Here is a 15,278-nt window from a genome sequence, read left to right on the forward strand (position 1 = left end):
TTGAAATCTGGTTGTATATTGCACCTTCAGCATATCAGTAGTCACATTTCAAATACTTATTAGCCACATGTGGCATCTAGACATTATCATGGCATGTGTCAAAATCCTAACTTAAAATAGGAACACTGTGGCCTTTGGAGCCAGATCTAATTGGGTGTGAATTCCTACATTACTGCTTGCCAACTATGTGGATTTGGGATAGTCTCTTGACTTTTCTGAGCTTCAGTTTCCTAATGTGTAAAATGATAATATGTAATATATAATATAAATATAAAAAATATAAACCCCAACAGTAATCTACCAGTAAGTGGTAGCTGTAATCAATCTAAAATATTCATAGGCTGAAGAGATCACAGGCCAGAGACATCAGAGCAGAAAATGCCTTTGGAGTAGATTTTAAAATCCTATAATAGACTCCTGTCCTTTTTTACATGTATGTTAATACTTTGCCCACAAAGGGGAGCGGGGGGTAAACTTTATTACACCTGTTACCCAAGCTATTGATTCCTTCTTATTTTACTTGGTACCAAGTATTTTTGTTGTTGTTAATTTGCTCGTGCAACCAAGGCTTAGAATACAGTACTTAAAGGCCCTCAATAAATTAGTGAGGGAGCATTGTTGTCATCACTCAATGATTTGAGTTTTTGGTATGAATAGAACTTACATGGAAATAATCAGAAAGGCTTATCTCTCTGCCCTCCAGGATTTTATGTCATAAGACTCCAAGTTAAAAATAGAGCTCTGTTTAATGGCCTTGTTTATTCAAACCCCTTATGTCCTCTATTTGAAAAATCTTCCAGTGACGTGTCTCTTTAATTTTCAAATATTTTAGATTTTTTGCCTTTTAAAAAAGTTAAAATTGTGCTTTTAATTTTATTAGAGATAATTTTTATTTGTTATTATTTGACCCTATATTAATAACCCAGTGTTTATGTTTATCTGCAACATAGAAATCCTGTTGGATAAGTTTCAAGCAATTATGAAAAAATTATTATTTATTATTATTTTGTTACGTTATTAACCGCTTTCCCAAGCTGGTAGCATGCATCTCAGCCTATAGAGTAATCCTTCAAGAAAAAGCATACCAAATGTTAAAAGCCCCGTTTCATACAAAACAATATATTGAATAATCTTTGTTACTTTAGTAAAATGTTCAACAGCAGAGTAGTAACTGTATGTTTATTCATCTGGAGATTTAGAATTTTCCTTATTTATGACACAGACTTTTAAAAAAATCTCTGCAGGCCAGTGACATATCAGGCATATCGGGAATGTACACTGGAGACTACAGTTCATGCCAACGGCTGGAATAAGGTATTAACCAAATTATTTTTTCTCTTTCAAGATTTTAGTGCGTTAAAGATAAAGTACAGAAGGAATTGCTAGCATTATATAAGAGGAAACTCTTACAGCTCATTATTTAATGCATAAATCCAACTGTGTTATGTGGATATTTTTGATTAAAGTAGTTTTTTGATTATCGTTCCAAGGTTCTGGTTGGCCCAAAAATAAGTGTCCCATAGTATGCCCCTCTTCCTTCCTATCCGTCTGAATTTCTCATCATTTCTTCGTTTCTCTGCATTGGGACATATATCTCTAGATGGTTGGTTATTTGTTAACATGTGAGTGTCTTGGGAAAAAAAGAATTAATGGCTTCATTTGGGGCACAACTTCTTCTGGTTCTCTTAAATGAATAATACCATTTGTGTTTTATAGTTTACAGGGTATCTCATGTCACATCTCATTTGATCATTACAACCATCCTTTGCAGAAGACTGAATGGATTTTATTAGCTTTTGTTTTGTTGTTTAGTTAGTTAGGTCAGGTAAATAATGAGAGAAAAAAATTAAATGACTTGTCTAGGGCCCCTTGGCTAGTAAATAATGGAACCGACACTAGAGCTAAGATCTGCTGATTCTAGCTTCAGTGTTTTTTTCTAGTATACCATACTGCTTATCCGTTATCTCATACAGTATTACCTACTTAGCATTTTGAAAAGGCAGAGAGTCTAAGGGAATGCGGTATAGGATGGCTCAGCTCAGTGTGAGGAAGAAGTATGGCCCTCAGTGATGTAGTGCTAGGGACGAGAAAATTCAGTAGAATTATTTTTATAAATAGCCACCTCTACTCAGGATTGTTAATAATATGTCAGACCATGTGACCTAATTGATGTATATTATTTTTACTCACCTTAATACAGGCTTTGGAGGCATTATAGTATAATAATTAGCATCATAGGCTTTGTAATCGGACTTGTTTCAGATATCAGCTTTCTCATGGACTGGATGCGTGTCTTTGGACAGGTTAAGTAAGCTCTCTAAATGTTACTTTTCACGTCCGTTAAATGGAGCTGATAATATTAACCTCATAAGTTTTATTAGAATTAAATGATATGATATATGTTAAATGCTTTTAGCACATTGTCTGAAAGTGCTAAAAAATAAAAAATAAGTGCTTACAATAGTAAGCACTCAGTAAACAGCAGCTATTATATTAGATTTAACACACGAGACCTTGTTCCCAAATAGTCACTGTTATGGAATTTTACTGTGTTACTTACCTATAAATAATTTGTTAAAATATCTGTTTCATTCGCTTTCTTGGAGTAAAAACACCTCTCTTGTATGGAGATTTGAAATAGATTTTATAAATAAAAATGAGCTCATATATTATGAGCTTAGAATATCCAACAACAAATATTTAGGTACCTAGTATTAGTAGCCTTCATCTCCTATTTTATGTTCTCTTCCTGTCACTCCTGTCTGGTAACTGTTATAATCAACTCTTATATATCCTCCTCTGACTGGATCCTAGGGTTATCCTAAAAAATCTGAGTGAACCCTAGTCTTCACTGTCTCTCTTCACCCATCCTTTTTGTCCATTCCCTCCTTCCATTTTAGTCCCTCATCTGGACCAAGGGCCAACTGTTGATCTTTGAGGCTGTGGTTTGATAACCTCATATAAATGAAGCATGCCAATTTGAATATTACTTGCTTCACTGAATCCAGTATTACTCTCCTTCTAAGCCCTCTAGGGCTGAAAAGAACCTGGCTTATGATAGGCAACTGAAATGCCCCCCAAATCAAAGTCAGATGGCTAATTTGAAACAGTTAGCTCCTATTTTACATTTTACATGAATGTTTGCAAAATTCTGATATGACGTTGTTATATGAGTGTGGCTCTCTGGCAGGTAAACGAGGCTCAAATGAAACACCCATCAGAGGGAAAAGAAAAACATGTCTACAAAGCATGCCAGGTTAGGGCAAACTGAATATCACTTTATCTGTATAGGGGTTTTAAAAGCATCTTCGTAGAATACTCTTTAAATATAGAAAAAGAAGTGGAGGAAAAAAGCTGGTCACAAACCTGTATTAATAGCATGATCTTTTCTTTAAAAAAAAGTAAACGGGGGCCGGCCTGGTGGCACAGCGGTTAAGTTCGCACATTCCGCTTCAGTGGCTGAGGGTTTGCCGGTTCGGATCCCGGGTGCAGACATGGCACCGCTTGGCAAGCCATGCTGTTGTAGGCATCCCACATATAAAGTAGAGGAAGATGGGCACAGATGTTAGCTCAAAGCCAGTCTTCCTCAGCGAAAAATGAGGAGAGTTGGCAGCAGATGTTAGCTCAGGGCTAATCTTCCTCAAAAAAAAAAAAAAGGAAAAAAGGAAATGTATAAATGTAGATTGCATGTAGTCGGCCCTCTGTATCTGCAGTTCTGCATCCATAGAATCAACCAACCGCAGGTTGCCTCTGTACCAATGTGTACAGACCTTTTTTTCTTGTTGTTATTCCCTAAATAATTCAGTATAAGAACTACTTAAATAGCGTTTACATTATATTAGGTGTTATAAGTAATCTAGAGATGATTTAAAGTATATAGGACGATGTGCTTAGGTTACATGCAAGTACTACGCCATTTTATGTAAGGGACTTGAGCATTGTAGATTTTGGTATCTGTGGGGAATCCTGGAACCAATCCCTCACAGATACTGAGGGACAACATTTTTCTATATGCCTAGAAAAATAATTGGAGTATGTGCCAAAACATTAAGTTGTACATAATAGTTATCTCCGAATTGTAGGTTTTCTTTTTTCCCCTCTCATGAGTATTGTTTTTTTCTTATGTACTTATCTGCTTATTGAAAAACAAAAGCTTAACCATCAAAGAGGAAAAGTCAGCTAGAATGTTAGTGCATGATTTTCATAGTGTAATAAATAGACTTTAGAAAAATAATAAAGATAAATGAATTATTTGCCTTGGTTAATTTTTAGTGTCATATTAAATCACTAATCTTTTAAAATCTTTTATTATTAAAATTCCAAGCATACACAAAAGCAGAGAGAGTAGTATAGGAAATCCCATGTAATCCATCGGTAAGCTTCAACAATTATCAGTATATGGTTGGTCTTGTTTCATCTATTCCTCCCCACACTCTTCCCACTCTCCTTCTAGATTATTTTGAAGTAGACCCTAGACATAATATCATTTTATTCATAAATACATTAGTATGTGTTTCCCAAGGATAATGTATCCTTTTTTAAACCAAATGATAATACCATTATTACACCTCAAAATATTAACGGTAATTCTAAATCATCACATAATCTATTCAGTGTTCAGTGTTCAGATTTTCTCAGTTGTCTCATAAAGGTACTTTTCTAAGCTGATTTATTTTAATCAAGATCCAAACAAGGCCTATGCATTGTATTTGGTTGATATGTCTCTTAAGTTTTTCCCTTTTTTAAAAAAATTGAAATATAATTTTTATACCATTCTAAAGTATACAATTCAGTGGTTTTTAGTACATGCACAGAATTCTGCAGCCATCTTCTGTCTAATTCCAGAACATTTTTATCTTCTCAAAAAGAAACCTCATACCTAATAGTAGTCACTCCCCATTTCCTGCTTCTCCCAGCCTCTGACAATATTACTCTGTCTCTATGAATTTGCCTGTTGTTGACATTTCATATAAATGTGATCATATAATATGTGACTTTAGTCTCTTTTAATGTGTAGGCTTACTCACCTTCTTGTGTTTTTTTCTCTAATTTACTTATAAGTTATTTGTCTTGTAAAATTTCCTACCTTCTGGAGTTTATTGACTGCATCACTGAGATGTCACGTAATGTGTTCCTCTGTATCTATCTTTCCTTTCCATTGGTAGGTAGATCTAGAGGCCTAATCATATTCAGGTTTAATCTTTTTGGCAGGAATACTTTATTTGTGGTGTTCTCTATTTCCTCTTGCATCACTAGGTGATACATAATGTTTCATTGTCTCTTAAATGTTATTTTGAAGCAGATAGGTCAAAGACATACAAACCTAATCAATAAATTAGGTCCAGATAAAATTTGTGGGATGTGACATTTACTAGAATTATTAAGCATAGGCAGGTTAAATAGTAGATCAATGGACCAAAACATGTAGTTTATCATTGCAAATGTCTATTCTATTGGAAGAGACCCTCTGAGCTATAAATTGGTATATTTCATTTCTACACCAGGCAAGCTCATATATTCTTTAATAAAAGGATAATGTTAGCCAAGTCTAACCTTTTGGAGGAAGACACCACATGGTACATATGAGGAGACAGCTCCTGCAGGTAATCCTTTTTGATGGTCACAAGTACCTTAGCATTCCATTGCAAAAGTTATTGAAGAAAAAAATAATTTATATGGATTGTGGGGAGTACTGTTATCCAGTAAGGAAATGATTTACAGTAAGGAATTCAAAGGGTAAGACTATTTGATTACTTTTTAGTCCTAGAGATACGGATAGTGGGATCTTCTAGGAATGGATGCTTGAGGATCCAGTTTTATTTTAATGTTTCTTTAATACTGTGGGAGGGAGAGTACAAAACATATCAGGTGTAAAGATGATATAAAATTCTTTTGGCTAGTGAAATGCCAAATTGATAGAGATCAGTTGTAGAAATAACTCAGTGAAGCTTTGTGTATGATCACTCACAAAAATTAGAGGGTAAGTGGGTTTAACTATATAAAGACAATCTAAACTGTACTTAAAAGTTATTGGGTCTGGAAGTCATCATACAGGTCCCTGAAGATAATATGTCAGATAGGTAAAATAGACATAACATGTATTATCAACGAAGTAGAAGAGGTTAGTCCTGTAAAATAAAGTTTCTGCTCTCTTGTTACTGCAATTTCAAGAAAGATGTAATTGGGATGGAGAAGATCCAGGAAAGGAGAACTTAAATGATCAAAGCAATGGAGGAATTGCCATATGAAGAATGGACTAAAAGATTAGTAGATTTCAGCCTAAAAAGTATAGTGAATGAGGGGGAATATGATTAAGGACTAAAATTAAGACAGGAGTGAAAGAGGATTACAGTTTTATCTCTGGATTATTATAGAGTAAAACTAAGGCATCTAGTTTTTGATATGAGATAGATAAATTTGGAACAAATAAAAGTATTATTTTATGTAGCAAGTATAAAATGTTTGCAGCTCATTTCCCTAAGAGCTTAAACACAAATAACTAAATTGTTGGATATGAGTAGATTATTATGGGAAGTCAGAACATTCCAGACCTTTCAGGTTGATATGATGTGAATCAGCTGATTCACAAGCTATTCTTTACTGCTCCTGCTAAGACAAAATAATGGGGCTAGATGAACAATAGTTTTTTGTGTTTGTTTTTAATAGTATGACAGGTTTTCTAATTGTGGAAAAAGCCTAATATATTCTTTACAGCCTTATACCCTCCATTAACATTAAGAAGAGGTTTTTAATATGTTTAGGGCTGGAGTTCATTTAGAATATCAAAAAAGTGAAGATATGTGTTTGTTACATTCTTTCTTTCAGACTTTGGTACAGATTCCCTCAGGGCTACTTTTACGTAAAAGCCAAAGAATATTAGTAAGAATATAAACTCAGTGTTTTTTCTGTTTGTCCTCTTCTGCAGAAATATTTTGTAATCCCTCAGTTATTACCTTGGCCTTCAGTAACAAGGAACTGGACTTAGTTTCATTTCCTTTTGCATTCCTTTTCCAGTCATGTGGAGACCTCTTGGTGTTTCAGGCAAGAGAGATTGCATGCAGATGGTTAACTGGAAATACTTAGTTCTTTTCAATGTGCAATTTTTAAGGGAATGCAAGGCTCTCTAGTTAGTCTTTGTCATAAATTTTGATGATTTTTAAATATTGAGCCACAGAGCTATTAGGAATGATAATAACTCCTTTGGTTTTGATGACCTTTATAAGATAGCTCATAATTTTGAAAGTTCTTATTTTTAAATAGGTAATAAAAGCACAGTACAAAATGCAAGAAGTATGGAATGGTATACATTGAAAAATAGTGTCCCACCTTTGCTGCCAGTTACCTAGTTCTCCTATTCTTAGGCTACCACTATTACCAGTTTCTTGTGTGTTTTTCCAGAGATACTATAGGATTGTACAAACATGTATGTAGGTATATGTATTGTTTTGTGTTTTTACACAAAGGATACCATCATTGTATACAGTCTCCTATATCTTGATTCTTTTCCTGGAAATAATTCTTTGGTGATTGGGCAGTGAACAGTCTTTTGAACAACTATGTGATATTTTACTGGATGACCAAAATCGATTTAACCAGTCCCTGTTGGGTCGTTTCCTGTCTTTCGCTGTTATAAATAATGCTTCAGTGTGAATTTCCTATACATATGTTGTTTGATACACATATGCACATGAGCCAAATTATTTTTATATAATAATTATTTCTAGCACCCTATGGTATAAAACCTACATGCATTAGTCAGAAAAATTCTATTAGGAGTCGATGTTTTATTTCCTTTATTATAATAAAAATGAAATTACATAATGATGCATCTGAATATAATTTTCTGGTAATTGAACATATAAAATGAATTATAAGAATTTCAGTTTGTTTTTCTACTCTCATCTTTGCATTGAAGATTTTGGTGCCTCTGATTTTGCTACGACAAATGCTTTTGGAGTTAACAAGACGTGGTCAAGAACCTTTGAGTGCCTTGCTGCAGTTTGGTGTGACGTACCTTGAGGACTATGCAGCAGAGTACATCATTCAGCAAGGTGGCTGGGTATGAGCTGTTGTGTACTTTTTTTTTAAATTTTTTTTTAATTAAGTACCTCATGGTGGTTGTTTTTAACAGCATAGGTTTAATATTTTAATATTATTTAGTATTGAATGGATGACAATCCATGGAAAGTCTATTCATACAGTTTAAGTTAAACTACTAAGATTTTACTTGTAATAAATCGATATGTGATATTTTTTAGTAGTTCTTCTGAGTAGTTCTAATTCTGAAACATTTCATACTAATAAAATTACGTGAATAACTACGGGGTGAAGAATAATAAAATAAACAGTTATGTATTTACTATCTCAATCCAAGAAAAGAACACAGCCAATTCAAAAGTGTTGTGAAGTACCTACTTGACAAAGGTAACTCCTATTCTAAATTGTGTTTTTATTATACTTTAACCACATATCTATCTATCCCTAGACAATATTTTCTATGTTTTGAACTTTATGTAAATAGCATCATACTATATGTATTCTTCCATAACTTGCTTTTTTCACTTGATGTTATGTTCTTGAGATTCATCTAGGTCATTTTTTCTCAACTTTCTTTTCATTATCCCTCCCCGAAGGATCCTTTTCAAACATTTTTATCCTAATCATCTCCCTTCTCCCCGCCCATGAAATTTTTTTTTTTTTTTTTTTTTAAAGATTTTATTTTTTCCTTTTTCTCCCCAAAGCCCCCCCGGTACACAGCTGTATATTCTTCGTTGTGGGTCCTTCTAGTTGTGGCATGTGGGACGCTGCCTCAGCGTGGTTTGATGAGCAGTGTCATGTCCGTGCCCAGGATTCGAACCAACGAAACACTGGGCCGCCTGCAGCGGAGCATGCGAACTTAACCACTCGGCCACGGGGCCAGCCCCCCGCCCATGAAATTTTAATACCACAAATATGTCTTTTAAAAAAATTTTTTTTTTTTTAAAGATTTTAGTTTTTTTCCTTTTTCTCTCCTAAGCCCCCCGGTACATAGTTGTATATTCTTCATTGTGGGTCATTCTAGTTGTGGCATGTGGGATGCTGCCTCAGTGTGGTTTGATGAGCAGTGCCATGTCTGCATCCAGGATTCGAACCAACGAAACACTGGGCCACCTGCAGCACAGCACGTGAACTTAACCGCTCGGCCACGGGGCCAGCCCCTACAAATATGTCTAAGTACTGTGGCCCATAGGAGGGCCACAAGCCATTGTAATATTAATATCTCAGATTTCCCCCACTTCCGCAAACCAGTTTTCACCCTTGAAATCATCCCTGTTGGGAATGCATTGTTTAGGTTCATGTGTTGGCTGACATTTGGTATTCCATTGTGTAAATATATCATAATTTATTTTTCTATAGTTTATTTATCTGTAGCCTTGTCAGTAGACATTTTCACCTTTTTACTGTTACAAACACTGCTGTATGAGTATTCTTATACATACCTGTAAGAATTCCTCTGGCTGTATACTTGGGAGTAGAATTTCTGGGTCCAAGAGCATAAACATGTCTTTACAAGATAATGCTAGTGTTTTCCAAAGTGGTTTTCCAACTGAAACTCTGTTAACAATATATAAGAATTTTTGTTTTTCTACATCATCCCTAACACTTAATATTGTTAGACTTATTAATTTTTAAAATTGTTTATTAAAACAAGATTATTATGAAAATCTGGACTCTGTGAACAGTAGGGCTGATAATATCAAGGACAGAATTAGCAATCTGGATGATAGGAATATAGAAATGCTTCAGATAGAGGAGTAGAGAGAACTAAGACTAAAAAGAAATGAAGAAACTCTCCAAGAAATATCCGACTCAATTAGGAAATGCAACATAAGGATTATAGGTATCCCAGAGGGAGAAGAGAAGGAGAATGGAGCAGAAACCTTGTTCAAAGAAATAATGGCTGAGAACTTGCCAAACCTGGAGAGGAAGCTGGAAATCCATGTGACAGAAGCCAGTAGATCTCCAAACTTTATCAATGTAAAAAGACCAATTCCAAGGCTTATAGTAGTAAAGTTGGCAAAAGTAAATGGCACAGAAAAAATGTTAACGGCAGCAAGGCCGAACAAAATAACCTACAAAGAAACCCCTACCAGGCTGTCAGCAGATTTCTCAGCAGAAAACTTACAGGCTAAGAGAGAGTGGAATTATATATTCAAAATTCTGGAGAACAAAAACTTTCAGCCAAGAATACCCTATCCAGCAAAAATATCCATCAAGTATGATTGAGAAATAAAAACTTTCCCAGATAGACAAAAGTTAAGGGAGTTCATCACCACAAGACCCTGCCTACAAGAAATCTTCAGGAAGGCCCTCATACCTGGGCGGGGGGCGGGGCAGGAAGGAAAGGAGTTATAAAACCCTGAGCAAGGAGATAAGTAGAAAGACAAAATCAGAAAATTGCAACTCTCCATCAGAATAGGTTAGCAAATGCTTAAGTATAACATTGAATAAAAAGGGAAAGGAAACACCAAGAATGAATATAATCTTGTCATTTTAACCAACTCACAGCACAAGAAGCAATAAAGATGTGACAGTAACAACTTAGAAGGGGAAGAGGAAAGGGATGCAACCCCCTTAGTCTAAGGAAATAAGAGGCTATCAGAAAATGGACAGTCTCATCTGTGAGATGTTTTGTACAGACCGCATGGTAACCACTAAACAAGTAATTAGAACAGAGAGACAAATTACAAATATGGAGAAAACCAGCATAAAAAACTACCTACCTGAATTGGTAGTCCGAAATACAAGGGATGAGAAACAAAGGAAAAGCAGGAGAACTGGAAAACAAGTCATAAAATGGCAGCATTAGACTGCCACATTTCAGTAATCACTCTAAATGTAAATGGATTGAATTCTCCAGTCAAAAGACACAGAGTGGCAGGATGGATTAAAAAACAAGACCCAACAATATGCTGCCTCTTGGAAACACACTTCAGCCCCAAAGACAAACATAGATTCAGACTGAAGGGATGGAAGACAATACTCCAACCTAATAGCGGACAAAACAAAGCAGGTGTCACCGTACTTGTATCAAAGTAGACTTCAAGACAAAACAGGTAAAGAGAAACAAAGAGGGGCAGTATATAATGATAAAAGGGACACTCCACCGAGAAGACATAACACCTGTAAATATATATACACCCAACACAGGTGCACCAAAGTACATAAAGCAACTATTAACAAAACTAAAAGGAGATATCAACAACAATACGATAATAGTGGGGGACCTCAACACCCCACTAACACCAATGGATAGATCATCCAAACAAAAAGTCAGCAAGGAAATTGTAGAATTAAATGAAAAACTAGACCAGATGGACTTAATAGATGTGTATAGAACACTCCATCCAAAAACAGCAGAATACACATTCTTCTCAAGCACGCACGGAACATTCTCAAAGTATACCATATATTGGGAAAGAAAGCAAGCCTCGATAAGTTTAAGAGGATTGAAATAATATCAAGGATCTTTTCTGACCATAATGCTATGAAACTAGAAATCAATTAAAAGAAAAAAGCTGGAGAAGGGGCAAAGATGTGGAGATTTAACAGCATGCTACTGAATGACCAATGGATCGTTGAAGAAATCAAAGGAGAAATCGAACATTATCTGGAGACAAGTGAAAATGAAAACACACCATACCAACTCATTCAGGATGCAGCAAAAGCGGTCCTACGAGGGAGTTTCGTTGCAATACAGGCTCACCTCAACAAACAAGAAAAATCTCAAATAAGCAATCTCAAACTACACCTAACAGAATGAGAAAAAGAACAACAAACAAAGCCCAAAGTCAGTAGAAGAAGGGAAATAATAAAAATTAGAGCAGAAGTAAATGAAATTGAAACAAAAAAGACAGTAGAAAGTATCAATGAAACAAAGAGCTGATTCTTTGAGAAAATAAACATAATTGACAAACCCTTAGCCAGGCTCACTAAGGAAAAAAAGAGAGAAGACTCAAAATCAGAAATGAGGAGAAATTACAACAGATACCACAGAAAAACAAAAGATTATAAAAGAATTCTATGAAAAACTATATGCCAACAAATTGGACAAACTAGAAGAAATGGATAAATTCTTAAGACTCTTACAACCTCCCAAAACTGAATCAAGAAGAAATAGAGAATCTGAATAGACCAATCACAAGTAAAGAGATTGAAACAGTAATCAAAAACCTCCCCAAAAATAAAAGTCCAGGACTAGACAACTTCTCTGGAGAATTCTACCAAATATGCAAAGAAGATTTAATACCTATCCTCCTCAAACTATTCCAGAAAATTGAGGAAGATGAAGCACTTCCTAACACATTCTACAAGGCCAGCATCACCCTGATACCAAAACCAGAAAAGAATAACACAAAGAAGGAAAATTACAGGGCTATTTTGCTGATGGATATAGATGCAAAAATTCTCAACAAAATATTGGCAAACTGAATACAGCACTACATTAAAAAGATCATACACCATGATCAAGTAGGATTTATGCCAGGGACACAGGGATGATTCAAAATCCGCAAGTCAATCAGTGTGATACACCACATCAACAAAATGAGGAACACAAACCACATGATCATCTCAATAGATGCAGAGAAAGCATTTGAGAAGATCCAACATCCATTTATGATAAAAACTCTCAATAAAATGGGAATAGAAGGAACCTCAACATAATAAAGGGCATATATGACAAAGCCACAGCCAACATCATGCTCAATGGGGAAAAACTGAAAGCCATCCCTCTGAGAACAGGAACAAGACAAGGGCACCCACTCTCACCACTCTTTTTCAACATAGTACTGTAGGTTTGGGCCAGAGCAATTAGGCAAGAAGAAGAAATAAAAGGAATCCAAATAGGCAATGAAGAAGTGAAACTCTTGTTGTTTGCAGATGACATGATCTTATACAGAGAAAAAAAACTAAATCCATCGAGAAGCTACTAGAAGTAATCAACAATTAAAGCAGAGTTACAGGGTACAAAATCAACTTACGTAAATCAGTTGCATGTTTATACTATAATAAACTAACAGAAAGAGAACTCAGGAACACAATCCCATTCACAATCACAACAAAAACTATAAAATATCTTGGAATAAATTTAACCAGGGAAGTGAAAGACCTATACAATGAAAACTACAAGACTTTCCTGAAAAAAATTGATGATGAATAAAGAGATGGAAGGACGTTCCATGCATATGGATTGGAAGAATAAACATAGTTAAAATGTCCATACTACCTAGAGCAATCTACAGATTCAATGCAATCCCAATCAGAATCCCAATGACACTTTTCACAGAAGCAGAACAAAGAATCCTAAAATTCGTATGGGACAACAAAAGACCCCAAATCGCTAAAGCAATCCTGAGAAAAAAAAAACAAAGCTGAAGGCATCACAATCCCTGACTTCAAAACATACTGCAAAGCTACAGTAATCAAAACAGCGTGGTACTGGCACAAAAACAGGTGCACAGATCAATGGAACAGAAATGAAAGCCCAGAAATAAACCACACATCTATGGACAGCTAATCTTCGGCAAAGGATCTGAGAACATACAGTGGAGAAAGGAAATTCTCCTCAATGTGTGGTATTGGGAAAACTGGACACCCACATGTAACATAATGAAAATAGTTCGTTGTCTTACACCATTCACAAAAATAAACTCAAAATGGATCAAAGACTTAAAGGTAAGACCTGAAACCATAAGACTTCTAGAAGAAAATATAGGCAGTACACTCTTTGACATCAGTCTTAAAAGGATCTACCGTGGCTTCTCCGACAAGGGAAACAATAGAAAGAATAAACAAGTGGGACATCAGACTAAAGAGCTTTTATAAGGTAAGGGAAAACAGGATTGAAATAAAAACACAACACACCAACTGGGAAAAAATATTTGCAAACCATATATCCAACAAAGGGTTAATCTCCATGCTATATAAAGAACTCACACAACTCAACAACAAAAAAATCAAACAACGCCATCAAAAAATGGGCAGAGGATATGAACAGACATTTCTCCAAAGAAGATATACTGATGGCCAACAGGCAAATGAAAAGATGCTCATCATCACTGATCATCAGGGAAATGCAGATTAAAACTACACTAAAGATATCACCTTATACCCTTTGGAATGGCTATAATAACCAACACAAAAAATAACAAATGTTAGAGAGATTGTGGAGAAAAAGGAACCCTGATACACTGCTGGTGGAAATGGAAACTGATGCACTATGCAAAACAGTATGGAGATTTCTCACAAACTTAAAAATAGAAATACCATATGACCCAGCCATCCCACTATTGCGTATCTGTCCAAAGAAGTTGAAATCAGCAATTCAAAGAGACTCATGTACCCCTATGTTCATTGCAGCATTATTTACAATAGCCAAGATGTGGAAGCAACCCAAGTGCCCATCGACTGATGACTGGATCAAGAAGATGCGGTACACACACACACACACACACACACACACACACACAATGGAATACTACTCATCCATAAAAAACGATCCCATGCATAAATCATCCCATAAAAAATCGTCCCATTCACAGCAACATGGATGGACCTTCAGGGTATTATGTTAAACCAAATAAGCCAGATAGAGAAAGACAAACTCTGTCTGATTCCACTCATATGCGGAAGATAAACACATGGACAAAGAGAAAAGATTAGTGGTTATCAGGGGAATCTGGGGTGAGCTCAAAGGGTGATGGGGTGCACCTATAAGATGACTGACAAAATAATGTACAACTGAAGTTTCACAGTGTTGTAAACTATCATAACCTCAATAAAAAAATTTTTTTAAAAGATTATTTTGGAATAATTTTAGATTTACAAAACAAGTTGCAGTGTTCACAGTGTTGTAAACTATCATAACCTCAATAAAAAATTTTTTTAAAAAAGATTATTTTGGAATAATTTTAGATTTACAAAACAAGTTGCAAAGATAAAGCGTTCCCATATACCCTTCACCAGTTTCCCCTAGTGTTAACATCTTACCTGACTGTGGTACCTTTGTCAAATTGACTTTTCCATATTGATTATGTATCCAGCAAATTTGTTAAACTCTCTTATTACGGTATTCTGATTACTGATCTCTAGATTCCTTTGCGTTTTCTACATTAAAAAATCACATCATCTGTGAGTAATCACAATTTTTTTCCTTGATGAGTCTATCTTTTTAAAAAGTTTATTGCACTAATCAGGATTTCCAGTACAATATTAATAGAATAGGTGTTAGAAGGTAT

General features: G+C 35.2%; 1 protein-coding gene across 1 annotated transcript in view; it reads left to right on the forward strand.

The window, feature by feature from the left end:
• The window catches only part of BCL2L13 (BCL2 like 13), a 90,160-nt gene that overhangs the window by 44,411 nt on the left and 30,471 nt on the right, over positions 1 to 15,278 (forward strand). The window contains 2 exon segments of the mRNA XM_046668293.1: positions 1,245 to 1,314; positions 7,916 to 8,059. Of these exon segments, the coding sequence (XP_046524249.1) occupies positions 1,245 to 1,314; positions 7,916 to 8,059 (214 nt within the window).

This window comes from Equus quagga, chromosome 1 (genome assembly GCF_021613505.1).
Source record: "Equus quagga isolate Etosha38 chromosome 1, UCLA_HA_Equagga_1.0, whole genome shotgun sequence".
Classification (NCBI taxonomy): Eukaryota; Metazoa; Chordata; class Mammalia; order Perissodactyla; family Equidae; genus Equus; species Equus quagga.